This window comes from Aquarana catesbeiana, linkage group LG02 (assembly GCF_042186555.1).
Source record: "Aquarana catesbeiana isolate 2022-GZ linkage group LG02, ASM4218655v1, whole genome shotgun sequence".
Lineage (NCBI taxonomy): Eukaryota > Metazoa > Chordata > Amphibia > Anura > Ranidae > Aquarana > Aquarana catesbeiana.
Genome location: NC_133325.1, coordinates 203,609,685 through 203,636,597, shown reverse-complemented (window position 1 = coordinate 203,636,597; position 26,913 = coordinate 203,609,685). Strand labels below are relative to the sequence as shown.

The 26,913-nt window shown below is 41.2% G+C and overlaps 1 protein-coding gene across 1 annotated transcript; it reads left to right on the top strand.

Annotated features, from left to right (window-relative positions):
- The first annotated feature begins 6,497 nt into the window (after positions 1-6,497).
- On the top strand, positions 6,498-25,110 carry RGCC (regulator of cell cycle). Its single transcript, XM_073614210.1, has 5 exons — positions 6,498-6,687; positions 12,085-12,261; positions 21,214-21,321; positions 22,158-22,220; positions 24,749-25,110. The coding sequence occupies exons 1-5, from the start codon at positions 6,654-6,656 to the stop codon at positions 24,754-24,756; spliced, it is 390 nt and encodes a 129-aa protein (XP_073470311.1). The 5' UTR covers positions 6,498-6,653; the 3' UTR covers positions 24,757-25,110.
- The last annotated feature ends 1,803 nt before the right edge of the window (positions 25,111-26,913 follow it).

Genomic DNA, 26,913 nt, shown 5'->3' with positions numbered 1-26,913 from the left:
CATTAGTCACTGGCCAGTGAGATAAAATGGGGACTGTTGTAGCAAGTGAGGGTTGTCTTTATATACTGTTGCTAGGTAAGTGCAGTTCAGTTCTGTTAATTACTGTTAGAATACTGCAGATGTTTAACCATATCTCTCAGAGTAACATTATTATCTTATTGATTGTCTGTAGAAGTACACTTGTCATTCCTCTTTTCTTTTAGGCTATGCCTGGCCTGATAAATTCTTTGAAATACCTCAAAGGTATCTCTACACTGCGAACAAAATCAAAAAGCAATATTTGTTAGAGGCAAGGTTATGCTGAAGCCTTGTGGGAAGTCTGATCATTTTTGTTGATTTTTGTGGTTAGGTATGTTTCTAAAATGGGAAGTTTCTTGTACTTTCCCTAACTATTATTGTAATGTGAAATCTACTTTAATTGGGAACTACAATCTAAAAATGTGCAGTCTCAAAAATGGTAATGCTGTATTTAATAAAGGAGTTAGTGTCTTTGACCGTCCCAAACGAGACCACAAATATTATGACAGGCTCCTCATTTATCATTAGAGATTAACACAGCCTGATGTATTTTGGAGTTTCTTGTATTGTTGGTTAATTGTCACACGGTTGTTTGACTTCTATTTGTTTTATTAAATTGTTACTTTGTGGTTTTGGTTGAATAATTATCCTGGTTGCTTTGTGTTTTTTACATGCTGTGGTTGATGGTATTTAATATAGTGTTTGTGTCATGCGTATATTCTGCATACCAGTAAAGTTATTTGTACCATGTAAGCTTATTCCTATCTTTCCTACACATGTGTTTACAATAATAAATGTTTGTCACTTCATGTGGGCTTTCGTTAACTGTAGGATCTTCCTTATGTGCTGGGAGTGTCAGACATCAAAGGATCACATGGGTGGAAGGAGTCAAATTCTGCAACTCATTACCACCAAATCACCATTTAAATACAGTAGGTGTTGTGATGTGTGTTATCAGTACATGTACACAAATATTGAGGAAGGGTCATTTAGTATTTAGTATAATTTAGTATGGGTACTCAAGCACCTATCTATCTATCTATCTATCTATCTATCTATCTATCTATCTATCTATCTATCTATCTATTTATACAGTACTGTGCAAAAGTCTTAGGCAGGTGTGGAAAAGTGCTGTAAATTAACCACTTCAATACCAGGCAATTTTGCCCCTTCCTACCCAGGACAATTTTGAGCTTTCAGCGCTGTCGCACTTTGAATGACAATTGCGTGCTCATACAACACTGTACCCAAACAAAAATTTTTATCATTTTCTTCCCACAAATAGAGCTTTCTTTTGGTGGTATTTGATCACCTCTGCGGTTTTTATTTTTTGCTAAACAAACTAAAAAAGACCGACATTTTTGAAAAAAATGTTTTTTTCTTTGTTTCTGTTATAAAATTTTGTTTTCTCCTTCACTGACGGGCACTGATGAGTCGGCATTAATGGGCACTGATGAGGAGGCACCGATGGGCACTGATGAGTTGGCACTGATAAAGTGGCAATGATGGGCACTGATGAGGAGGCACTGATATGTAGAATTGATGGGCACTGATAGGCAGCACTGATATGCAGCACTGATGGGCACTGACAGGCGGCACTGATGGGCACTGACAGGTGGCATTGATGGGCTCTGACAGGCAGCACTGATGGGTACTGACAGGTGGCATTGATGGGCACTGACCGGCGGCACTGATTGGCACTGATAGGCGGCACTGATTGGCACTGACAGGTGGCATTGATGGACACTAATAGATGGCACTGATGGGCAGCACTGATTGGGCAGGTACTGACAGGTATTAATGCTGGGCACTGATTGTCACTGTGAAGGACACTGATTTGCACATATGTATGAATTCCGATTACATAAAAACTCTATTTTTTTTGCAATTGTATATCTACATCTTCTGTCTTCCTGTGCACCGCTTCCCTGGACTTCCTGTTGGGGAGCGTAGGAATAACATAAGTTCCATTCAGCAAAATACAGGCAGTTCCCAGGTTAGTAACAAGATTCTGTAGGTTTGATCTGACGTTGAATTTGTATGTAAGTTGGAACAGGTACATTTTTTAAGTGTAACTCCCGCCAAAAAAATATTTTTACGTTTTTTGGATAGTATAGGGAAGGGTTAACACCCCTGTAACATTTGTTTGGCTGTCTGTGTCCCTGTTCAAAAGATTTCACCTCACTTTCTGTCCCTGTAACAATTGGATTTTGAAAATTATGGGCTGCCGTGGAAACAAGGATTGGTAATAAAGTTTCAGTGGTGACACCATTTTCCCATGATAACTCAGGAGAGGAGTGAATTTCCCTTCCTAGGGGTAGATTTCCTCTCACTTCCTGTTGTCTCCCTTGGTTTGTAAGTACGAGTTGGATGTATGTAATTTGGATGTATGTAATTTGGACGTATATAAGTTGGATGTATGTATGTCGGATGTTTGTAACTTGGGGACTGACTGTACAGCTACCTGGACTACATATCCCATCATGCCTTCTGCCAGCTCATGTGCATGCATCGTCACAAAGAAAATTTTGTGGACTTGAGGACCCTGTCTCCACTGACTTGCACAGACAGCCTGAGGGAATAACTTGGCTTTCAGACACTTCAAGGAGGGGCCAGAGGTGTTTGTTGTTTGAGGCTGCGCATGTGCATGAAAGGGTGGCTCCAGCAGGGGGCTAATGGGACCCTACAAGGGAAAGGAGCCACCCTAACACCAAATATCAGGGCCTGCACGCAGCACTCAGAGGACTAGTTGATTTTGCAGGAAACTGAAACTTTAAAAGCCTTTCTCAACTAGGCTTCAGCGGAAACCTAGGGTTCCTCCAGAGGTTGTCAGGGCAATCAGTTCAAGCAATCAGCATTTTTTTGTCTCTCACATAAGTAATCACTGACAACAGTGATATTTTATTTATCTGTAGGGGGGACCTTCCTTCAAATATCCACACATGTAAGAAGCATTCTTCCCAGTGACCACCACACTAATCTACCTTGATCTGTAGATATAGGCAGTTCGGTACAAGGGGGGCAGAAGTGGTGGATGCCCTGGGCTGGACCATTTACTGGAGGAAGGGTGTCGCAGTAGACGTGCCGGTGTACCGAGCGTGCTACATAGATAACAGAATGTGCCGAGTGTGCTCCTGCACCCAGCACAAGCCCAAGACCAGCCCTGCCCCTCACCTCCCTGTCAGGTGGAGTAATCTCCACCCAACAGGCGCTTCCTAGTCCTGGCCGGCGTGACGTCACTGAGAGGCCGGCCTAGAGGCGGGATGGGGAACGAGCATGGAGTGCTGCCACCCACCGGAGATATAACATGGGAGCGAGATCAAGGAGAACCAAGCAGGACATCATCACTCAAGTAAACAGATTACCTTCTGCAGATGGCCGAGAGGAGTTTGCTTAATTAGCAATTATATTGGCAATATGCAGCAGGAAGGGTGTTAATGCACTGTCACTGATACATTAGTGGCCAGTGGCAGTTAATTACCCCTTTGTACTGCATTAGTGGCACCAGTGGGTTAATTAACACTGACACTGGTGCCACTAATCCAGCACAAAGGGGTTAATGAACTGCCACTGGACACTAATGCATCAGTGACAGTGCATTAACCCCCTTCCTGCTGTATATTACCAATAGCATTTCTAATTAACCACTTGCTAACCCACCGCAGGTGGCAGCTACAGCCACCGGGACGTACCCACACGTCGCTGCCTGTTTCGGGTGCATGCTCCTCCCACCTACTCCTCTGTGATTGTACACAGCGAGAGTCTGTCAGCAGATCCCAGCCAATTATTAATGGCTAGGAGCTGCTGATCGGCTGTGTCCAATCACAGCCCAGAGCTCTGTGTTGACAATCAACACAGCGCTCTATACACAGGGAATGATCACTTTTTTTCTTTTCTGTGCAAAGCAGGGAAAAGAAACAAATCAATCAGTAGTAAAAAGCAGCACACATTACACTTTGTTAGACACACAGTTAACCCCTTGATTGCCCCTAGATGTTAACCCCTTCCCATCCAGTGTCACCCAACTTTGTAGCCGCACAGCCCAAAACATCAGCGCCGCTTGCAAACAACTTCTTTAATAGAAGTCAATGCAAGCTGCTCTAAAGTTGTCCCCAAGTAGTGCAGGAAGCTTTTTCTAAGATGGAGCGACTGTAGTTGCTCCGATTAGAACGGTTTCATTGCACTGAATGGGGTGTAACTTGTCAAGCGACTAAGTCGCCTGACAAATAGCCCCAGTGTGAACCATGCCTAAGTTGCTGATTGCCGCCAATACTAGTATAAAAAAATTTCCAGTATAGATCCCAAACATTTGTAGGCGCTGTAGCTGCCACAGCGGGTTTTCCATCTTCGCCCTGGGCACCGGATGATCTTGTCCTGGCACTGGATATAGTAATTATTAGCAGGGGATCCCTGATACCAGGAAGTTATGTTAAGGACTCTTCAGTGTTAACAAGGTCCAGAAAGGCCACTTAAAATATCAGGGAGCTGCTTCCTTTGTAAGGGTCGTTGCACATGGGTAGCTGAGCCCATTTAATGTAACTGGCAGTGTCTTTCCACCATCTGGGAAGCCCAGGTACAGTATACAGCTTCCCATAGATATGAAGGGCTGTGTGCCGCTGTAGTTGAGTATGTGGCAATGCTTTTATAAACGTGAGTAAAGCGTATGGGTGTATGATAAAAATTTTCTCTATTTTTTGCTTATGTCCGCACACTTTACTTGTGTTGTTTGGTAGTATATAGCCATATACCCTAATACAGCAGTATATTTCTTCATGTCCATTCATGTCCAGGGAAAGCTGTACACTGCACCTGGGCTGCCCTGGAGGGAGAACGACACAGGCCTTTACATTGAACTGGATCAGCTGCCCATGTGCAAGGACTCTAATAATGCTGGCCATACACGGGTAGAAAATCGTTTTGAAAAAGCATTTGATGCACTCGCTCGTTCCACTGTTGAAACATCAGTGGGTTCATTTCGGTTATTAAAATAAAAAATTTGATGGCAAAAAACAAACAGTGTTGGATCATTTAAGGAAAAATGATTAATCCTAGTAGTGGAATTGATCGAAAACAGTTCGAAAAAATCGAAAGCGCATGCGCGTATTAAAATGTAACCCCAGAAGTTCAACCAACGATAGAAAGATCTTTCTTTTAAATACAGTTGGTGACTGGGAGGGTTCACATAGGTCAAAAAATCATTTGCACCGATCAATGAAAAATGTACCATTTATGTTGTTTATGATTGATAAGATGTTGACAATTGTGGGAAATATTTTGATGCAATGATTGCATTATTGTATGCACGTTTGACAGATCTTTATAAATCCAACTGTTTTTTTTTTCAAATGATTTCTGTGTATGTCCAGCATAAGTGATTTCATCAACATCTGACACAGTTGAGTATTGTTTGTGATAATTTTTTTAGATTCTCAGGACAACCTTTTGGGGTGTATCTCCTTGTTCTTGATCTTGATTAGCAATGATTGGACTACGAAAAAGGGGATACACCTCGAAAATGTAACTGTTAGTGCAAAAAAAAAGAAGAAGAAAAACCTGTGTTGCATTTTACCCTACGTGCACTGATACATCTACGGTTACCCTAGTGAAATGTCACATGAGGCATAAAGTTCTAAAAAGGTAAACCGTGTAATGCACTGGAATTAGCGCATTAGCTCCATTCCTTCCAGTGCACACCAGCGGCCGGGATCAGATTGGCTGCTGGTGTAAACGAGTCCTATAGGAAACAGCTAGATTCCCTTTACCCTTCCCTGGCGCTTCTTAGGAGATTAAAAGAGGCATCAGATTGCCCACGTATGGCACACACTGAGTTCATGCAGTCGTTTTAGTACAAAAGATTGTAAGCTCTAAGGACCAGGGCCCTCTGTTGTAAAGCACTGCGCAAACTATTGGCACTGTATAAATCCTGTGTAATAATTAAAATGGCTTAAAACTTTTTTTTTGTGGTCCATTTATACCAGACATGATGGCATGAGTTAATCAATGCATACCAGCAAATATATAGTGTAAAAGCAATGTATTTCAATAGTGTGGTTGCCCTGAGTTGGAAAAAGAAAACGTAATTTGCAAGAATCAAAACTGTTAATTAGGAAAAATTAGTCAAGTTTAAAAAAAAAAATGCAAAAGTACTTCATGCAATTTCAAAATGCAGCACATGCTCAAGGCACATATTGTAGTGTAAATGGACCTTTATTGTCATTTTAAACTTCTTAAATGTCTCCAGAAAACAAGGACATTTGATCATTCAGCCTCATATGCCCTCACCACTCATTACCTTTGTATTGTTATTCATTTGCTGGACCTAGCTTGCTTTACAATGTCAATGGAAATGGGCGCCCTCTAGTGATAATCTGATATAAGAGCGGCTCGCCGATAGTACATGGAATCCAACGTGACTGTAATGAATGGAACTTCGCTGCCTCCCCGCCCACCGGGTGACGTCACCGCCCAGGCAGTTCGCACATAAAAGGAGCTGTGCACGGAGGGAATCATACATCAGATCTGTGCTGTGCGAGTGGAAAGAGATCCCCGGAGCATCTACATACTCAGCCCTACTCAGCCCTACTCAGCCCTACTCAGCCCTACTCATCCGTTACTCCTCTGTGTTGGTTGGAGCTATGAAGTCCCCTAAAGTGAAGTCATCTCGGAGAGGTAAGATGAACTTCTCAGCTGGTCACCTCTACTGACTTTCCTGGACTCCCACCATCAATACATTACATGGCACTTGTCACCTCTGCCTGGAGACCATTGGCTGCCTTCATTAGGAGGGTGACCTCACCTACCTTCATAGAGCTCTTCTATCATCTTGCTGCATGCTGGGCTACCTTTGTCATTTATACCATTGCTTTTACTTATAATAAGTATAGTATCAGTTTAAGAAGTATTGTATCATTTACTAAGGATAATATCATTTAATACATATTCTATCATTTACTAAGGATATTATAAATGTAATAAGTATAATAATATTTAATACATATAGTATCATTTACTAAGGATAATATCATATAATAAATATTGTATAATTTACTAAGGATAATATAATTTAATACATATTGTATCATTTACTAAGGATAATATAATATAATATTGTATCATTTATTAAGGATATTATAAATGTAATAAGTATAATATCATTTAATACATATAGTATCATTTACTAAGGATAATATAATTTAATACATATTGTATACTTTACTAAGAATATTATGAATTTAATAAGTATAATATTATTTAATACATATAGTATAATTTACTAAGGATACTATTTTTAATACATATAGTGCAATTTACTAAGGCTAATATCATTTAATACATATAGTATAATTTACTAAGGATAATATCATTCAAAACATATTGTATCATTTACTAAGGATATTATAAATGTAATAAATCTAATATAATTTAATACGTATAGTATCATTTAATAACTATAGTATAAATGTAGTTCGTATAGTATCATTTAGTAAGTATAGTATCATTTAATACATATGATATAACTTAGTATGTATAGTAGAATTGTGTCTTTATTGAACATGTAGAGGAGAAATTCTCACCCAGCGTTACTCCAGAAGTATCCAGGATTTTCCTTGAGCTGTGGCTGATTGAACCCCCCCATCTGATGGCACATGCACAGTTTTGGTGACAATCCTACATGGCAGAATTATTAGTGACCTTTTCTGTATGGAAGGGTGGCACTCTGAGCACAAGTGTAAGGGGGGAGGAGCATTGTTCCCACTGACCACCAGTATAAGGAGGGCATTCTTCTCAATGACCACCAATGTAGGAGTGTTCGTTCTTTCCACAAACCACCAATGTAAGGACATGCACACTACCCTACCCTGACCGCGGGAAACGCGGCAAAAACAGCAAACATTTTCCCACGGCTGCCAGTCAAAATTTTCCTATCCTTCCATGTTCAGGAGAGGGAGATTGAAGCTCATCTATACACTCCAGCTCCTAAACGCTGCTAAAAGCCCATGTGTACATGGACACACAGGCTTTTATGGAGTTGTATTTAGGAGCTTTGGCAAAAAAAAGCTCAAACTCAAGTTTAGGAGCTGCCAGTGTACATGTAGCCTTAGAAGTGGGGGGCTAACCACCAATTTAAGGGGGGTGGGGTGCCTTTCTTGCTGCTAACCACCAATGTCAGTTAGGTTACACATTAGTCTTTAATTACTGTTCAACCCTTCCCCGTATACACAGTCTATGTGAATGGGGGGGAACACTCCCTCTGTGTTACAGTGCTCCAACAAGCAGAGAGCCCTCCCTGGTGTCAGAACACATTGGTCAGGTGTTGCCAGGTATAGAAGGCTGCACCGATCATTTTGGAAAAACTGGACAGGCTGGTTGTACAGAAGTCAGTCTTTCCTGGCCATGCATGGATTGACTTCCGTACAACCAGTCTGCTCATAAATGTATTGAAATTTGTCCGGTCCATGCTCAGCTGGATGAATTTCGATCCATGTATTGCCACCTTAAGGGAGGTGAGGGCGTTCTTCCCACTGACCACCAATGTAAGGGGGGGGCGTTCTTCCCACTGACCACCAATGTAAGGGGGGGATGTTCTTCCCACTGACCACCAATGTAAGGGGGGATGTTCTTCCCACTGACCACCATTGTAGGGGGGGAGGTGTTCTTCCCACTGACCATCAATGTAAGGGGGGGTGTTCTTCCCACTGACCACCAATGTAAGGGGGGGTGTTCTTCCCACTGACCACCAATGTAGGGGGGGTGTTGTTCCCACTGGCCATCAATGTAAGGGGGGTGTTCTTCCCACTGACCACCAATGTAAGGGGGGTGTTCTTCCCACTGACCACCAATGTAAGGGGGGGTGTTCTTCCCACTGACCACCAATGTAAGGGGGGTGTTATTCCCACTGACCACCAATGTAAGGGGGGTGTTCTTCCCACTGACCACCAATGTAAGGGGGGATGTTCTTCTCACTGACCACCAATGTAAGGGGGATGTTCTTCCCACTGGCCACCAATGTAAGTGGGGGATGTTCTTACCAATGACCATAAATGTAAGGGGGGATGTTTTTCACTGACCATCAATGTAAGGGGGGTTGTTCTTCCCACTGACCACCAATCCAAGGGGGGATGTTCTTTCCACTGACCACCAATCCATGGGGGGATGTTCTTTCCTCTGACCACCAATCCAAGGGGGGATGTTCTTTCCACTGACCACCAGTGTAAAGGGAGCATTCCTCCCACTGACTACCAGTGTAAGGGGGGAGGGGTGTTTATTCCACAAACCACCAGTGAAGGAAGGGGGTGTTCTTCCCACTAACAACTAGTGTTGTAAGGGGGGCATTCTTCCTACTGATCACCAACATAAGGTGGGAGGGAGGCGTTCTTCCCACTGACCACCAATATACGAGGGGAGTGTTGTTCTTTCCACTAACTGCCAATGTTGGGGGGGGGCTACTTTTGCTGCATGCCAATGTAAGGGGGCATATTCTTCCCACTTACCATCACTGCAAAGTGTGTGTGTGTGCGTACTTCCCTCTGAGCACAAATGTAAGGCTGTGACAGTATGAAACTGACATAGTGCCATCCTGTAACAGAAGAATATTAATACTTATCTTTCCAGCGGGCAGCAACTCCAATCTCTGCTGTCTTGAGATTTCATGGCTGACACATCCGGGTGTGTCAGATAGTGTGTTCCCTGCTGTGAGCTGTAGTTGATCCTGCTACATCACTACTGTGTCCTGGAGTGACATAGAGGGTTGTGGATGGAACCAAGGAGCATTGGTGGAGGGGATACTCTCTGACACACCTAGAAGTGTTGGATAGCTATGCTGGTCAAAACTCTGTATATTGGATATTTTCTGTATGCTGTAAAGTAAGTATTAAAGCGGAGTTCCACCCAAAAATGAAACTTCTTTTTTAAGTACTGGTGACCTCCTGACATGCCACATTTGGCATGTCATTTTTTGGGGGGAGGAGTGGGTACCCTGTTTTACAGGCACCCTGGCGCCGTCGTGCCGGAAGGAAGATCACCTCTCCCCCCTCCCTCCCTGCAATCTTCTGGGACGTGTCACAGGTCCCAGAAGATTGCCCGGCCATTTATAGCGTGGCTCGCGCATGTGCAGTGCACGCCCGGCTGTGAAGCCACAGCCGAGCGCCCACAGTTAGAATGCTGGCGCCTCAGAGAGGCAGGGGAGAGGAGCGAGGCTTCCTGCACCCGAATCGCTGGACTGTGGGACAGGTGAGTGTCTGATTATTAAAAATCCGCAGCTACACTTTTTGTAGCTGCTGACTTTTAAATAGGTGGAGCTCCGCTTTAATAATTATTTTTCTGATGACACTATTTTTAGTTTTTTGTGTGTCCCATGGCCACAACAGGAAGTGGGAGGAAATTCTTCGAAAGTGGAGGAATCCCTGGTTGTCACCAGAGTCACGAGAACATGTCCTCATTAGATGTCCCCTGTATTCCTGTTCTGGTGAACAACTCAGAACACAGGATTTTCTTTCTCTTGCATGTAAACCTAAATAAACAATGTGATGTGTTCACTAAAACACATTGGGGGAGATTTACTAAAACTGGAGCACTCAGAATCTGGTGCAGCTGTGCATGGTAGCCAGTCAGCTTCTAACTTCAGCTTGTTCAATTAAGCTTTGAAAATAAAATCTGGAAGTTGATTGGTTTCTATGCAGAGCTGCACCAGGTTTTGCACACTGAATTTCCCTTGCTATGCCTTCCCTTTAAATGTGCTGAGGTTTCTGTTCTACTATGAGTCCCTCTGTGGTATGCACAGCATATCAAACCTGAAATCTGTCTCTGAGCACATTTCATCTACTTTCATCGCTCTTCTATAGACAGAGATGGCAAACTTTGCTCTGATGATAAAACCGGCTTTGAAGACTTGGGATGCCTTTAACCTGTGCACTGCTCTGCAGGCCTCTGTCATAGCAGATGTCGCTATTCAATGTGCTTCAGACAATCTCTATTGAATCAAAGGCTTCCCATAAAGTGGGGAGTAGTGTTTTGCCAAAGAGCCTTTCTGTGCCCTTTGTTCCCAGCCTCCTGCTAATGCTCTATTATGAGGAGTATCCACAGTGGAAGAGTTCTGCAGTGCTGCCAATACAGCTGCCTACAGACTCGGCCCACCTAGTTCTAGAAATGTGTCAGTCTGATGATTGCTGGAGGGGGCAGCCAGGGGAAAATCTTGAAAACCAATCACTCTCTCAAAATGAGATGAGTACATCTTTATGGCATTACCAAGTCCTGTAATAGACAATGACTCATTTTGTGGTTTCATGCTCACTTAAGCTCATCTATTTTTTCTTCGTACAGATTGGTTTGCCATGCGTTGTTTGTGATATCGTCTATTAATGATTTTCCTTTATTCATTTCATACAAGGACATGTTATTTGATTTCACTTACTTTCTAGAGTCAAAGGCTAGTGTTCTCCAAGTCTGTTACAAAAATGTGTTTGTGAAAGATTCTCCCCCTATTGATATTTAATCTGAATATGATATACAGTACTGAGGAAGATTTATACTTCTCAATCCCCAGGGTTCATCTTTTACAAACATGGTATCTAGGAAAAAGGAGAGCCATTACCGACAGCTTTGAGTCATCTTTGAATGACCACAAGGGCTTTGGATTGCAGCTGTCTCAGCATTCCGATAGTCATCTTGACTACACTATAGGCACAATTTTTTTATTTGTGAATTACCATGATGATAGTAGTACTATGACAGTACATCATAGTAGTAGCACCAACCATGCTGTTTGGTGAAGTTTTGTTGTTTTCATGTTTGTACCTATGTATTGTAATGTTTGTTTAGTTGCTATTAATGGTAATGAGATGAGATCACTCTGGCTTTATGGAATAACTGTGCTAATTGGCATCCACACTAAAAACTATTCACGTAACCTAAAACCAACAGAGCGTCAGATATAAACAACTTCCAACACGTTTATGTGGGTTACTAGTTGGCAGTACTCTTCACTGGAGACCATAAAAGGAGCAGAAATGTCTAATGTCCTAAAACACAGAATAGTATATGAACCTTTTCTCTTCTTATTTCTTACAGATGCCTTTATTGAATATGATGACGATTTGAATGAAGTGCTGTGTGAATTTGATGCCGTGTTGGAAGATTTCTCCTCGCCGTTTAACAAGAGGCGTTTCTGTTATGATGAACACCTGAAGACCATGAAGAGGAGGAGCAGTGCCAGTATCAGTGACAGTGGAATCAGCGACTCAGAAAGTAAGCAACTGTTAAAGCGGATCTTCACTGCATCTGAGCATCACAAACCAAAAACTCTATTTAATTCATTTTTAATATTCAAAGCAAACTCCCTCCATACAGGGCCGGTGCTACCACTAGGCAAACTAGGCAGGCGCCTAGGGCCCACTGCTGCTTAGGGCGCCCGGCCACTGATGTTCCTACTCTCTTCTCTCTGCAGCAAGCAACTAAGTCTCAGCATCAGCAGGCAGCCGCTGCTCCGTTCAGTGTCAGAGGCGCAGTGGCAGTGGAGGACTGTGTCTGTGTCCTGACTACCAAATGAATGGAAGCAAGCAAACATTCATTGATAGGCACTGGTGGGCTGCATTTGATGGGCACTTAATTTAAAAGGCGGGGAATACATGGGCAGGGCAAAGGGGGTGAAGTCAGGGGTGGAGCCGGGGGGGGGGCGGCAAAATGGCAAAATGAGGTTTCGCCTGGGGTGTCAAAATACTTGCACCAGCCCTGCCCCCATACATCCATGTCTCCATGCTTTATTTTGTTGAGAAATCACTTTGAAAAACAACCCCTAGCATTTCTGGCCGTGGCCATTTTGCGTGTGGGCAAATGATTCCTGTAGAATTTATTTCCTGGAATCCATCTGCCCTTTGCTCAAGCGTGGATGCAGGAGAATGTTCTTAGCTGGGAAAACCACTCCTCTCCTCCTGAAGACTCTTGGAATTGTATGACATCATTTGCCTAGGAAAGAAAACAGGAAGTAACTGAAGAAATGTAAAAAAAAAAAAGCAAAACAAGTAAATTGATATACTTGCATATCTATTTGCTAATTCCAGCAGCATAAGGATTACAAATGTTTATTTGAAGTTCCACTTTAAGGTGACATTATGGGAACACCATGAAATCTGAAACTGGATTTGGTTCCTGCGTGTCTTATTGAATACCTTCTGTTTGCATCTATTTGAATCCATTCTAGACCATCTGAAGCTCCTCAATGGATGGGGCTAAACACTGTTAGGAGTGATTCATTTAGCCTGTGGGCTAAACAAAAAAAAAATAAATGAAAAAAAAAAACCTGAATCCTCTGTCTATGCTATACGGTATGGATAGACAAATTATGCTGTGCCTACTGTATTCTGACAATCTCCGCAGGTGGCTTTCAGAGTATTCAATCAGTGACTGATTTAGTGGATGCAGCCACCATTGAGCCAAAATTTCAGGCTGGAGGGAGCCAACAGGGCCACCCATGTAGCACATTTTGTTTGGTTCATCAGCAACTGGCCAAACTTGGAATAGTTTATGGCTTGCTTAAAACCTTGAGCACTACATATACTGAGTCCAATTTCACAAATACCCTCTCTCCAGCCCCTTTAGCTATAACTCCAATAGGTCCTTGTCCTGTTAAGGTGATGCAGCAGGTGCTCTTTTCCAGCAAAATTATCACTTAGTTGATGGGGAACACCAGAGTTTGTACCCAGTCATCACCCTGGCTTATGTGCTGAGCTATGTGAGAAGAATTGTGGTGGATCACAGGCTGCAGTGGCTCTGGGCACTTGAAAGCTGTAATGTATACGAGTCCTTTTTAGGCACTTCTCATACCAAATGCTAGTTTGGTATGAGAAGAAGCTTGTTTGTCTGTACTTCTGTGGAGTGGGTCACAGGAGTGCAGTTCATTCTGCACTCTTGTGACCTGTTTTCTGCAGACAGCGGCTGAAGCCTGCTGTCGGCTAACGTCACAGAGCCAGTTCAGGCTGGGAAAAGATCGTAACTGGTGGGGATCCGCCCAGAACCCTGGACAGGCACCTAGCTCAACCTCTCAGCGTGCCACTGAGAGCCTCGACCAGCCGCTCCAGTTCCCTCCACAGCTCAGTGCTCCAGTGAGCATGGGGAGGTTTGCTTTGCAGAGAGCCGGTGACTGACAGCTCTCTGCTCATGAAGCTCTGAGGACTGAGCAATCAGTGGCGTTTGATCGCTCGGTTCTCAGTCTCAGAGCCTGAGGGTGGACCGATGCTGCATTCTCTTTTAGGTCACTGTATTATAAAAAGTTCTGATGTCTTTGACTGCGTATCTTGTTTTGGGTCCGTGACTCAGAAAATGCTGAAGGGCAAAGGTCACTCTGTCAGTTAAGCAGGTAGCACTTCCAAAACAAAAATTAGGAGTGGCTGCCTACATATTTGAAATGATAGGTTTCCTTCAATTTGTTTATATAGTTCAATGTAATTGAGCTTCTAATAGCTGTTTATGTGTCGGTATGCATGTCCTGAATGCCGATGAATGGAGGATATCAAGTGCTGAAGGGACATACTGTCTCAGATCCACAGAGTTGGGACACTCTGTAACATTGACAGTTCTCGAAATTGTTGGCTGGCTGCCTAAGACATAGGAGGAAACCCTGTACATATTTGTTCTGAGTGAAGCTGAACTCTGGGTTGTTGGTTGAATTTAGCTTTGCACTTGCCTGTAGACAGCCTGCTCAACACAATTCATAGCAGGTCCTCTATCCCCTGGATTAAAATGCATTCCTGACATTGTAGTTCATCTCTGATGTGTGGCTACCCCTAGCTAAGAAAACAAATCCTGCCAGTTCTTGTTTGACCATTATGTCATACCTGTGCAGCAGCATCACAAGTCCTTCACTGTATGATCTCATCTATTAATCAGGAAGACGTCCTGTACTCTCTTTGATCACGAATACAGTGTTCTTTGTCTTCTCTCATGTTCTAGTGTCATTAGTACCTCTAGGGCGATTAGTAAAGATTTCCCTGGTTTTTGCCACTTCCACTGTCTGGGGCATGAGTTATTGAATTCTAAACCGTTGGGTTTGAAGTACCGTATCTCCAGGGACAAAAATGAGCATGATGAGTCAGGAATGAATAAAGACGGGTTGTTCCCCTGAGGCTCTCCTGTATGAATGCACTCTGCAGGTGTTCGTACACACTTTTTTTTTTTTTAAACCAAGTTAAGGTTGTGTATCCTTGTGACTTTACTAGTTGTGTTCCATTGCATAAAGGTTTTTTTTTTTTACATATTACTTTTATCTGTAATGCATAGTCTGTAAAAACAGGAAGACTGTGGCTTTTTGTGTTACTAGAGTGTTTAGTTCTGGTTGCTAAGAGAACACCATGTTTCTCTTGATTTGTGTATTATAATGTCAGCTTCATCTATTTTTCTTTAGAATCTTGAAATGCTGGACATCAATTTGTGTTTGTTGTAAAACTGCTAATTTTAAGCAACTATTCATAGGTCATTTCTTTCATCTGTTATGATATACTGCAATGTCCACTCAGTAAAGGGCAGTATACCTTTTCTGCTAGCATCTTCTGTTTGTAAGTGTGAAGTGTTGTAACTTTGCCTTTGTCAAAACTGTTATGCCCCGTACACACAATCACACATTCCGACAACGAAATCCTGGATTTTTTCCGACGGATGTTGGCTCAAACTTGTCCTGCATACACACGGTCACACAAATCTTGTCGGAAATTCCGAACGTCAAGAACGCGGTGACATACAACACGTACGATGAGCCGAGAAAAATGAAGTTCAATAGCCAGTGCGGCTCTTCTGCTTGATTCCAAGCATGCATGGAACTTTGTGCGTCAGAATTGTGTACACATGATCGGAATTTACGACAACAGATTTTGTTGTCAGAAAATTTGAGATCCAGATCTCAAATTTTGTGTGACGGAAATTCCAATGGAAAATGTCCGGTGGAGCCTATACACGGTCGGAATTTCCGACAACATGCTCCCATCGAACATTTTCTGTCGGAAAATCCAACCGTGTGTAGAGGGCATTACTCTTTTGTCTTTTTTTTTCCCTCTTGCACATGATTGGGTATTCTTTGCAAAGTTAAATTTGCACCACATTCACTGAGCTCTTGGGACAATTCCCTTGAACAGTGCAACTGCCCTTGCAAGCGGGTAGCCTATTTCCCTTTAGTAAATCAACCCCTCTAGGTCTGTACAGCCTCTGTGGTCATTGAGATGGGAGATGGAGTTTTATCTTTACTCATCTCTTATTATGGAAAGTAAAATGGGTGGGGTTGAAACACTCTCTAAGGTAGGTGGAAACACCCAAACTCCCAGGTGGATAGGGTTAAAGTTATTTACTAAAACTATCAGGAGATTTTCAGTCAGTGCTCCTGTTGAGCCAACTAAGACATCTTACAGGGGTCTCCAAACTTTCTAAGCAAAGAGCCAGTTTTCTGTCCTTCAGGCTTGGGGGGGGGGGGGGCAGACTGGCCAGTAGGAGTAAAAAATGGCCCTGCATCAGTGCACCATCCTTGATTTTAATGGGAGGAAAAGTGCAACATAATGGTATCAGTTGGGAGAATGGTGCCCCATCATTGGTGTCAGTTGGGGGAATGGTGCCCCATCATTGGTGTCAGTTGGTGCAATAGTGCCCCATCATTGGTGTCAGATGGTGGAATAGTTCCCCACAGGCCAGATAAAGGCAAGCAAAGCCTGCATCCAGCCCCTGGGCAGTATTTTGGAGACCACTGCATGTTAGATGCCAAGTACCTTCTCAGCCTACCAGGCTCCACCAATAATAAATATTGCTTTTGAGTGGACTGATCCTTTGGCATATCTAGTCATGCTCCTAAGCAGTTGTCTGATGTAACAAACGTGTAACCTAAGGGAGGAATTGTACCTCATTCTTGTATGGACGTATCTATTCGCACCTGGTTAGTAAGAGCCAGTTTGCTTTTCTTGTTTCCTGCAGCTTAATGATTGCTACCACTGCTGGTAAACCACAGACTGAGGTCAGTGGAAGTAGTTCTCACCAATGAGAGGAAGTATGCTGCAGTTTTACTGCACTAATGTACTATATCATCGGGTCCATTGATATATATCATCCAGTTTTGCTCATATTTAACACATCTGAACCACAAATGTCAAAACTGTTTTATTACAGAAAAGGGAATTCACAGATAACATGAACAATATGTGTTAACAGGGCCTAAGGGCATCTTCTGTCAACCAGGAGTCACAGCATCCACATTTATACAATACATATGGAAAGCAGATACTGCTTACCAATCACATCTGAACAGTGTATTCTATGTGACACTGAGATCAGTAAAGCTGGTTGTTGTTGCTGGTTTTTTTTTTTTATTGTGTGTTTCTTGTTTATTTCTTCCATGGCTGTGTTACTATAGAAATAGATGATAATGGCAGAATCTCTTTGTTCCTCTTTTTGTTGTAGAGTTTCTATAGTTACTGTATTCCATTTTTACTAATTTTATTAATCTGATTTTACTACCCAGTAATGGAAAAAAGGGTGTGCTATGACTTTGTTGGCATTGGTGATAATGCAATAATCCTAATGGATGAGTTCTAAAGTATGTAGGCCATTGGATTTCCCAACTAGTGCCCCAATACACAAAGTACTGCTGGATAGCAGGTTACATTAATTTAAAATATTGGGGGTGAAAGCTGGAGGGAGTCGTTCACCCATAGGGACTCACAAACAATATTTCATTTTCTAACCTGCATTAGAAAATGACTGGGATATGACTGGTTTCTACCAGCAGAAGCTGCTTATTTTGTTTTTCCTTGTTGTCACTGAATTCAATCTTTTGAAATTTTGCTCACTTGCATAAATCCACCATAAAATTCCATTTATTGAATGGTAAACTAAAATCATGAAGCCCCTTGAATGCTTTGTTGGAATTCTGTAACTGCTTAAACTTTCCATTTTCCATTCTAATACTGTTCTTCCATAACAAGCTCACTTTTGTACAGTCACAGGAAATATTTTACAGTTGTAATTATATTTATTTTAATGTTTGGGTACAGCTTTGTAACTATAACCTTGCCTCTGTGGGTTCCTTTATATTTAGCTGTTCCTGCTTGGTTTTGCCAGGCCAACTTCTAACTATGCCTATAACCACACAAAATGTGCAATGGAGCTCTAAATCTGTGATGCAGATGGAAGCTTTAGCATACATACATTGGCGTTTCTGTACTTACAGCAAATAGACTGTTCACCTTGCAGGGGAAGTTGCGCTTTGCAAGAAAATTATCCCCGGAGCCTAGTAAATAAGGTGAAATGTCAGTTTGCAAAAAATATCCAGTCTCTTGCCTTACTAAGCTGTGCGGAAAATTTCATTTTTAATGTGCAATTTCCCTTGCAAGTGAATAGTCTATTTGCCTTTAGTAAATCCACTGCGTTGTATAATTGAGTGTTAATTTAGATGTGATGTGACTAGTCCACATTTATGGATGTCATAATTGGTCAATTATACCTGGCAACTGCCTGCTGCTTCTGCAATATAAAAGTAGCATAAACGTAAGTTGGATTTTAGAGAATGTGATCTTACAAACGTTAGCTTGACATTTTTCATTAACAGTAACGTTGAAAAAAATTGACTGTGAAAATTGAGGGTAGGGCCTTGGCTCGGACCTGATTTAAGCTAATACTGATTACAGTAGCAATCTCTTTTATTTTTACCTACAGAGAGATAGACACCCAATTGCAATTGATGCAGACATGCTGGAGAAACAAGGGCAGAGTCTGAAAAGTCAATACACATGTACAAACACTACAGTGCTGCCATCCTCCATTAACCTTTACTCTTCTAGCTGAATAACATTTTAAGGCTCCAGGCACACTGGCTTAAAAAAACCTTTGCTTCTACAGGAGTTTTGTGTTCTGCCTGTAGAAGCAGCTCAATGTTATCCTATGTGTCCATGTACATTAGGATGATTACAGGCAGATTTTGAGCTCAACGTTTAGGCTCCATGCACACTGGATGTTAAAATAAGGTTATAAAAACAGCAGTAGCTTTTCAGTGAGTCTTTCAATGTTTTTTAACGTTTTTGCAATAGCGTTTATTAGCGTTTTTTAGCGTTTATTTATTTTTTCTTCAATGGATCAAAAACGTTAAACGCTGGGGAGCCACGTTTATCAGCGTTTATGAGCATTTGGCGTTTTTTGTGGTCAGAAAATTGACTCTTGAACGTGATTTTATGGCCTTCAGAAAACAGCCCATAAACTCCACTGCTGATAAACATCCTAAAATGTCCATGTGTGCATGGACACATAGGATAACATAGGGGGGAGTTTATGGGCTGTTAAAAAAAACGCCCAAACTCCCAAAAACAGACGTTTATGAGCCTCAGTGTGCATGGAGCCTTAGAGGCAGAAAAGAAAGGCTTCTGGTTCACGTTTCTGCTTGGAGCTTACTGGCATAAAAAAATGTAAAACTCTCCTAAACTGGTCTAAACTTTGTACAGACAATGCTCTATATGAGTGTTTTTTACTACCAAGAGAAGAGACGTTTTTTTAAGCCCAGTGTGCATGGAGATTAATTCAGTTTATTGCTACAGTATGCATTTATGTACTCTATATATACCAGATTACAGCTTATTTCAATAAACAACATGTTAAAACAGGAAATTGATGCATAGAAAACTCTGATGCAATAGTCAATTACTTGAAGTACAACTTCACCCTTAAAGGGAAGTTCTGATTTATGTCCCCCCCTCCTCTACCACTTTTGAAACTTTTTTTTTTTTTGAGCTGGTACCTAGTTTTGTCAAGTACCTGCTTCCACTTTCACTGTCCCATATCCCTCCTGGGACGTGTCACAGACCCCAGGAGGCTGCCGGACCATTCACACAACACAAAGCTGGCTCTGAAGTCACAAGGAGTCCCATCCAGCTTCCCACAATAAACATTCCGGCACTGTGGACCCGAAGACCTGCAAGGAACTGGCTTGAGGTATGACAGTGCTGGAACCCTGGATAGATACGTTTCCTCTTATTAACCACTTAAGGACCGCCCCACGTACATTTACTGTGGCAGGGAGGCCCCGTAAGCACAAAATCACGTACCTGTACCTGATTCTTGTGCACGGCTCTGGGGCACGTGCCACCGGAGCAGCGCTCCCGCTGCGATTGGCTCCCGCTGTGTCAAATCAGTGGGTCCCGTGGCCACGATAGCCACCGGCCACCTTTGATCATTTGCTGGAGAGACAGAAGGAACCGTCCTATGCAAACAAGGCAGATCGTCCTTCTGTCAGACAGGAAGGGAGACATCTGTGATTCCTACTAATCAGGGACACAGATGCCTCTTTTCCTCGAGTTAACCCTTTGATTGCCCCTGATGTTAACCTCTTCCCTGCCAGTGTCATTTATACAGTGGCAGTGTATTTTTTTTTAGCACTGATCACTGTATTGGTGTCACTGGTCCCCAAAAAGTGTCATTAAGTGTCAGATTTGTCCACAGCAATGTCGCAGTCCCGCTAAAAATCACTGATCGCCGCCATTACTAGAAAAAACATATAAAAAGTCCCTAAATCTATTCCATAGTTTGTAGACGCTATAACTTTTGCACAAACCAATAAATATATACATATATGGGATTTTTTTTTTTTCTTACCAAAAATATGTAGCAGAATACAAATTGGCCTAAATTGATAAAGGAATTTTGTTTTGTTTTTTTGTTTTTTTTTTTTAATTGAGAATGTTTTTTATAGCAGAAAGTAAAAAAATCTTATTTTTATTGTTCAAAATAGTTGGTCTTTTTTTGTTTATAGCGGAAACAAAAACAAAAAAAAACACGCACAGGTGATCAAATACCACCAAAAGAAAACTCTATATGTAAGGGAAAAAAAGGACATCAATTTTATTTGGGTACAGCGTCACTTGACCACGCAATTGTCAGTTAAAGCAACGCAGTGCCATATCGCAAAAAAATGGCCTGGTCAGGAAGTAGGTAAAACCTTCCGGATGCTGAAGTGGTTAAAAGTCAACAGCTACAGTATTTGCTGACTTTTAATTGTTTTCAAACAGACTGAAGAAACTATTTAAATGAACAAGATGTGCTTGTATCCAGTTTTCATAAAGCCTGAATTATACAGTGTATGGTGGTTTCTGTCTTGGATTTCCAGTCTTTAAAACTGGGAAATATGATTTGCATTCTCAACCCCTTATATATAGACTTACGGTAGCCTTCTCTTTTGTTTTTCAGGTGCAGATTCACTTTGTAGAAACAGTTTTAGTTTCAGCGATGAAAAACTGAACTCCCCGACTTTGTCTTCTCCATCACTGTCCTCTCCAGCAGAAACACCACGAAAAGGTACAGTATGGCCTCACTTGTATTAGAGATTCAAATATTTATTAAGCTATAATGTAAATTGGTTGAGCAAAAGCTTGACTAAAACGAAAATGACTTTAGGTGGTGTGGCTTTACCTGAAATAAACAGATCTGGCATCATAGGTGTGCGCAGCCTATTGCATTAGGTGTGCACCCCAAAGCTCTAACACACTTAAAGTGTGTGTGTATAAATATATAGGGCAGTAGGGCAATGGACAGCATCGGTAGAGCAGTGGACTATGTCAGTAGTTTATTTTTTTATTACATTTCATTTTTATTATTGTTTTTTACAATCTTTTTAGGGGCCCCATTGGGGGCTTTGGTGAAATATCAGGGGTCTAAACAGGCCCCTGATGTTTCACTTTTGAGATAAAGAAAGGGACTGGGGACAGAGATTCCCCGGTCCATTTCTCTGTAGCCAAGCAGCAGGGGGAATCTGCCCAGCACAGGGTGATTAGGGTGTGCCCAGGCACACCTGGCACACCCTGTGCGCACGCCTATGTCTGGCATAAGTCTGTTTTTATCCTGTGATGATGGCAGTAAATGGGAGTGCTGGGAAGCTGAGATGGCCTGAGAATCTAATGAAAGTTCAGCCATCCTAATCCCTGGGAACCCTGTGTGCTTACACTCATAGAACAGTTTGCTCTCCATCCAAGGAAATATCCTGATTGCATTGAAAATCTTTGCATCCTGTGATCTCTTGCATTCTGTGGGCTTTTTTCATGCCTTGCTTAAATCTTGTACTAACAGCAACAATTTTAAGTGGTGTAGAATGTAATTATTTAGTATTCATTATTATTTTTATTTTTTTTGCACAGCTAAACTTGGAGATACAAAAGAGTTGGAAGATTTTATTGCTGACCTTGACAGAACACTAGCAAGTGAGTATATTTGTAAATGACTGTTTTCTGTTACTTTCCAAGTTCCTTGTTAACCATTTCAGCCCTGGAAGGATTTACCCACTTCCTGACCAGGCCATTTTTTGCGATACGGCACTCCGTCGCTTTAAAAGACAATTGTGCGGTCGTGTGATGTTGTACCCAAACAAAATTGATGTCCTTTTTTTCCCACAAATAGAGCTTTCTTTTGGTGGTATTTGAGCACCTCTGCATTTTTATTTTTTGCGCTATAAACAAAAAAGGAGCGACAATTTTGAAAAAAAAAAAAAATAAATTTTTTACTTTCTGCTATAAAACGTTTCCAAAATAAAAAATGTAAAAAAAACAAATGTATTCATCAGTTTAGGGAGAAATGTATTCTGCTACATTTTTTTATTGGTAAAAAAAATCGCAATAAGCTTATATTGATGGGTTTGCGCAAAGGTTATCGCGTCTACCAAATAGGGGATAGATTTATGGCATTTTTATTATTTATACATTTTTTACTAGTAATGGTGGCAATCAGTGATTTTTAGCGGGATTGCGGCGGACAGATCTGACACCTAACTGACATTTTTGGGAACCAGTTATTATTATATTACAGGCATACCCCACTTTTAAGTACGCAATGGAGTTTATTTACTAAAGCTGGAAAGTGCAAAATCAGGCTCACTGCTGCATAGAAACCAATGAGCTTCTAACCCCAGCTTGTTCAATTAAGCTTTGGTAATAAAACCTGGAAGCTCATTGGTTTCTATGCAGAAGTGAGCCTGATTTTGCACTTTCCATCTTTAGTAAATAAATTCCTTGTGTACTTAAAAGTGGGGTATGCCTGTACATTATTACAGTAATCAGTGCTAAAAATATGCACTATTTATTGTACTAATGACACTGGGAGGGAAGGGGTTAACATCAAGGGCGATCAAGGGGTTAATTGTGTTCCCTGTTTGTGTTTTCTGACTGTATGGGGGCTGTGTGACTGGGGAAACACACAGATCTGTCTTCCTGCATAGCAGAAAACAGGATCTGTGTGATCTCCCCTGTCAGAATGGAGATCTGCCTTGTTTACACAGGCAGATGCCCGTTCTGTCACTGTGGGGAACGATCGCGGGTTGCCGGCGTATTTGGCGGACCCACTGATTGGATCCCCCGCTGGGCATTGGGAGCGCCGATGTACAGCTACGGCGATTTGTGGGAACGAGCCACCTTGCCGCAGTATGACTGCAGCTGGTCAGCAAGTGGTTAAGCTTTATGCATTAACTGGTAAGTGATCTGCTTTGTAACCACACAAATGGGTCTGAATCTCAGGAGAGCTGATAAGCTAAGTGTGACCCAGTATTGCTAGGCTGCATTAAGTTGTCAAAGCGATTTTGCCAATAGGAAACCACATGTATGACAATAAACTTATGTTAACATGCATTCTGGGACTTGTATTGCCTAATAACTCAGGGACTTTACCTATGCACTGAGCCATCGGAGATGAAAAGTTAGGACAGAATGAACCTGATTTACTAAAGTAACACATGAGGTTTTAATTTTTCAAATGTAAAGTTTCAATTGTCCTATCATATGTAGTATAAGGTGCTTTTTATCGAAATACTCATTCTAACGACTTAATTTAAGTGGTCACAGGTTCAGTTCATTTATAGTGCTGCAGCTGAATAACCAGGGTGCACTCTGAGTTAAGAATGTCTGCTTCCTCCTGCAGTTCTTACTTTGTTCCCTGCCTTATTGCAGCCTAGATGTCTACATCAGGTTGAATGTAACCCTATAAGCTATACTGGGGTGTATTTTCTATATACTGAGCAGTTTAAATAATGGCTGTATGTCCCAAATACATTATAATATACTCTTGCATTCCAGAAGGGTTACATGATAGGACTTTAGGGGAACCTACCCAGCAGAGTGACGGGCATCAATAACAGGGGTATACTTCCCAACTCTTTTCAAAACTAAAGAAAGTCTTTACTGTGCTGGGTAAGGTATGGGCAGAACTGAATTTTGGGTTACACCTTTCTTGGCTCTCTTCTGAGCAGAGAACATGCAGGCAGGCAGTGAGAGGTTGAGGCATCTTGTTCTAGGCAGCAAAGTCAGAATAAGAATGAATACTCTGGAACTTGCCCTTACAAAACCAAGTTGGCAATGTTCAGCTCCCATTTGTCTGCAGAACTTCCTATTAAAAGGAGACAATGCTTTCATGTATGTATATGTATGAGTATATATATATATATATATATATATATATATATATATATATATATATATATATATATATATATATATATATATATATATATACCTTGCCTGAGTTATATAACATAGTTGTGTCCATCTCACAAAACAAACCATCTACTTGGTATATCTTTTCCTAAAGTATTTACTGCAACTTGCACTTTTTTATATATTTTATTATTTCTCAAATGCCACTTACTTAGAAGAACCTTTTGAGTTCCCCATACATTGCTATTTGGTGTACCATATAGGGTTATGACTTGTACTTGGCTGACCAATGTATCTCTTGTCTCTTGTAGGCATGTAAAGCACTGTATAGCTGGTCATGGGATCAGTGCAAGAACACAGAAGGCTGTAAAGCGTCATGAAGTAGAGTTACATAATGCAGGCGTTTCCGCAAGATCACACCTACGTACTACTGTGTTTGATCTTTGCCTCCACCTGCTGCATGTATTAGAAAGAGATATATATATATATATATATATTTGTTTAATACTTTTAAAGATACAGTTGACTGTATTTTTTACATGATGTTGCTTAATTGTAATTTAAAATGCTTTTATGGAAATTTGTAATGTTATAGTTGAAACAAATGTAATTAAGTTTTTTTTTTCCAATATAATATATTTTTGTATACAAAATAAAATGTGTCCAATTTTTATTTTTTATTATTGCTTCACATGTTTGCACATTCTAGAAAACGTCAATAGACTTTGACCATAAGGCCTCATGCACACTGGACGTTATAATAACGTTATAAAAACGCCAGTAGCTTTGCAGTGAGTTTTCCAATGTTTTTGCAATAAAGCTTTTTAGCGTTTTTCAGCGTTAGCGTTTTTAGCTCTTTTTTTTTCAATGGATCAAAAACGTTTAAATGCCGGTGAGCTGTGTTTTTAAGCGTTTAACTGCGTTTTTGATCATTTTTTGATGTTAGAGCTTTTTTACAGCTGAAAAACGCCTCTCAGAACCCACTAGTTTTGGGATTTTTCTTAACAGCCAAAAAACACCCCAGCCAAAACTGTTGATAACAGCCTATGTGTGCATGGATACATAGGATAACATGCTGGAGAGTTTATTGACTTGAAAAAAATGTCTGAAGCCAAAAACAGCATCTGTAAAAACGTTCAGTGTACATGAGGCCTAACACCCCTCTATATTTGGTGCTGGCTGTAATGAGACGGGTGAAGAAATTGCTTTCTCCTTTTAAATGAAATGGGGACATATGACAAGGTTTCACAAACTGAGGTCAACCCCCTGACATGCTGATGTCACATGTAACACATGGTATGCTTTTTTGTAACATAACTTGGATGGTTGGTGCTGGGTTCATGTGGGAGGAATCGCATGTCACCTGCACATTTCAAAGATAAATCGGAAGAAACAGAGGTTCAAAAAATGAAAATGTGGTTTCGGATTGTGTACTTCTTCTAGTACAGAAGTGATTTAAACCAGCCATAGACTGATCGAAGTTTGGCCGATTCCACATCCAGATGGGTTTTTTTTTCGCTGGAAAACCTCCCACTGTCAGAATACAATAGCAAAGCAGAAGGGATTCTCCCATCAACACGAACTGACAATACCAAAGCAGGAGTAATCAAGCAAATTTCTTTCCTTCAGCCCGTGATTAAAGGAAACAAAATTGTATTATGTATGGCTTGTTTTTTTTTTCTGCCTAGCTTTGACATGGGAGAAGAATTTGTGTACGTATGTGTGTTATTAATATAATTAATAATATTGGAATACAATTTTGTTGGTCCTTTTAAAGGCCCTGTACCCAGAGGAAAGAAAAACCATTTATAATATGAAGAAAAACTACTAATGTTTACAACTACGTACAGTATGTACAGTATGTTAAAATTCTCCCACCTCTACATAATTTGCAACCTCTGACAGTATTGTACAACCAAAGAGTTCTAACTAAAGGCAACATTTTTTGTTTTAGGTTTGAATAGAACAGTGAGGGATTAGAACACTCATCAGTTTTTTGGGTTTTTTTTGCTGTCTGTGGCCTTGTTGGGGTGTTGGGGGGGGGGGGATACACCCTTTTTATGTGTCCTGTTTAACTGTTCTCACCAAATGTGAAAAAGTTTTGGCTGCCACCAAAACAGAAAGGGAGGGGATATCTCCCAATAAAGACACTGGTTCTTGTGACCTCAAAAGGATTCTGTCACTTTGAAAAGATTTCCTGTTTTAGCTAGGGGACAGGAAGTAAAGAGAAATCTCCCCATTGGGACAGAGGGCAAAAAAATGACAGTTGTTTATAACCCTCTCTTTTTCTATCCAAAATGGGGCGGAGAAGCAAAAAGTCCTCAGGTAGTTCGCTATGTTTTGGAAAATACCCCCTTCTACTTCATTACCTTAAAAGGAACAAATGACATGACCAATATTCCTGGTAACAGATCGGATGGTTCAAATCATTTACTATTCAGTCTTTCCTTGCACATGCAATTTTGTCTAAAATCCC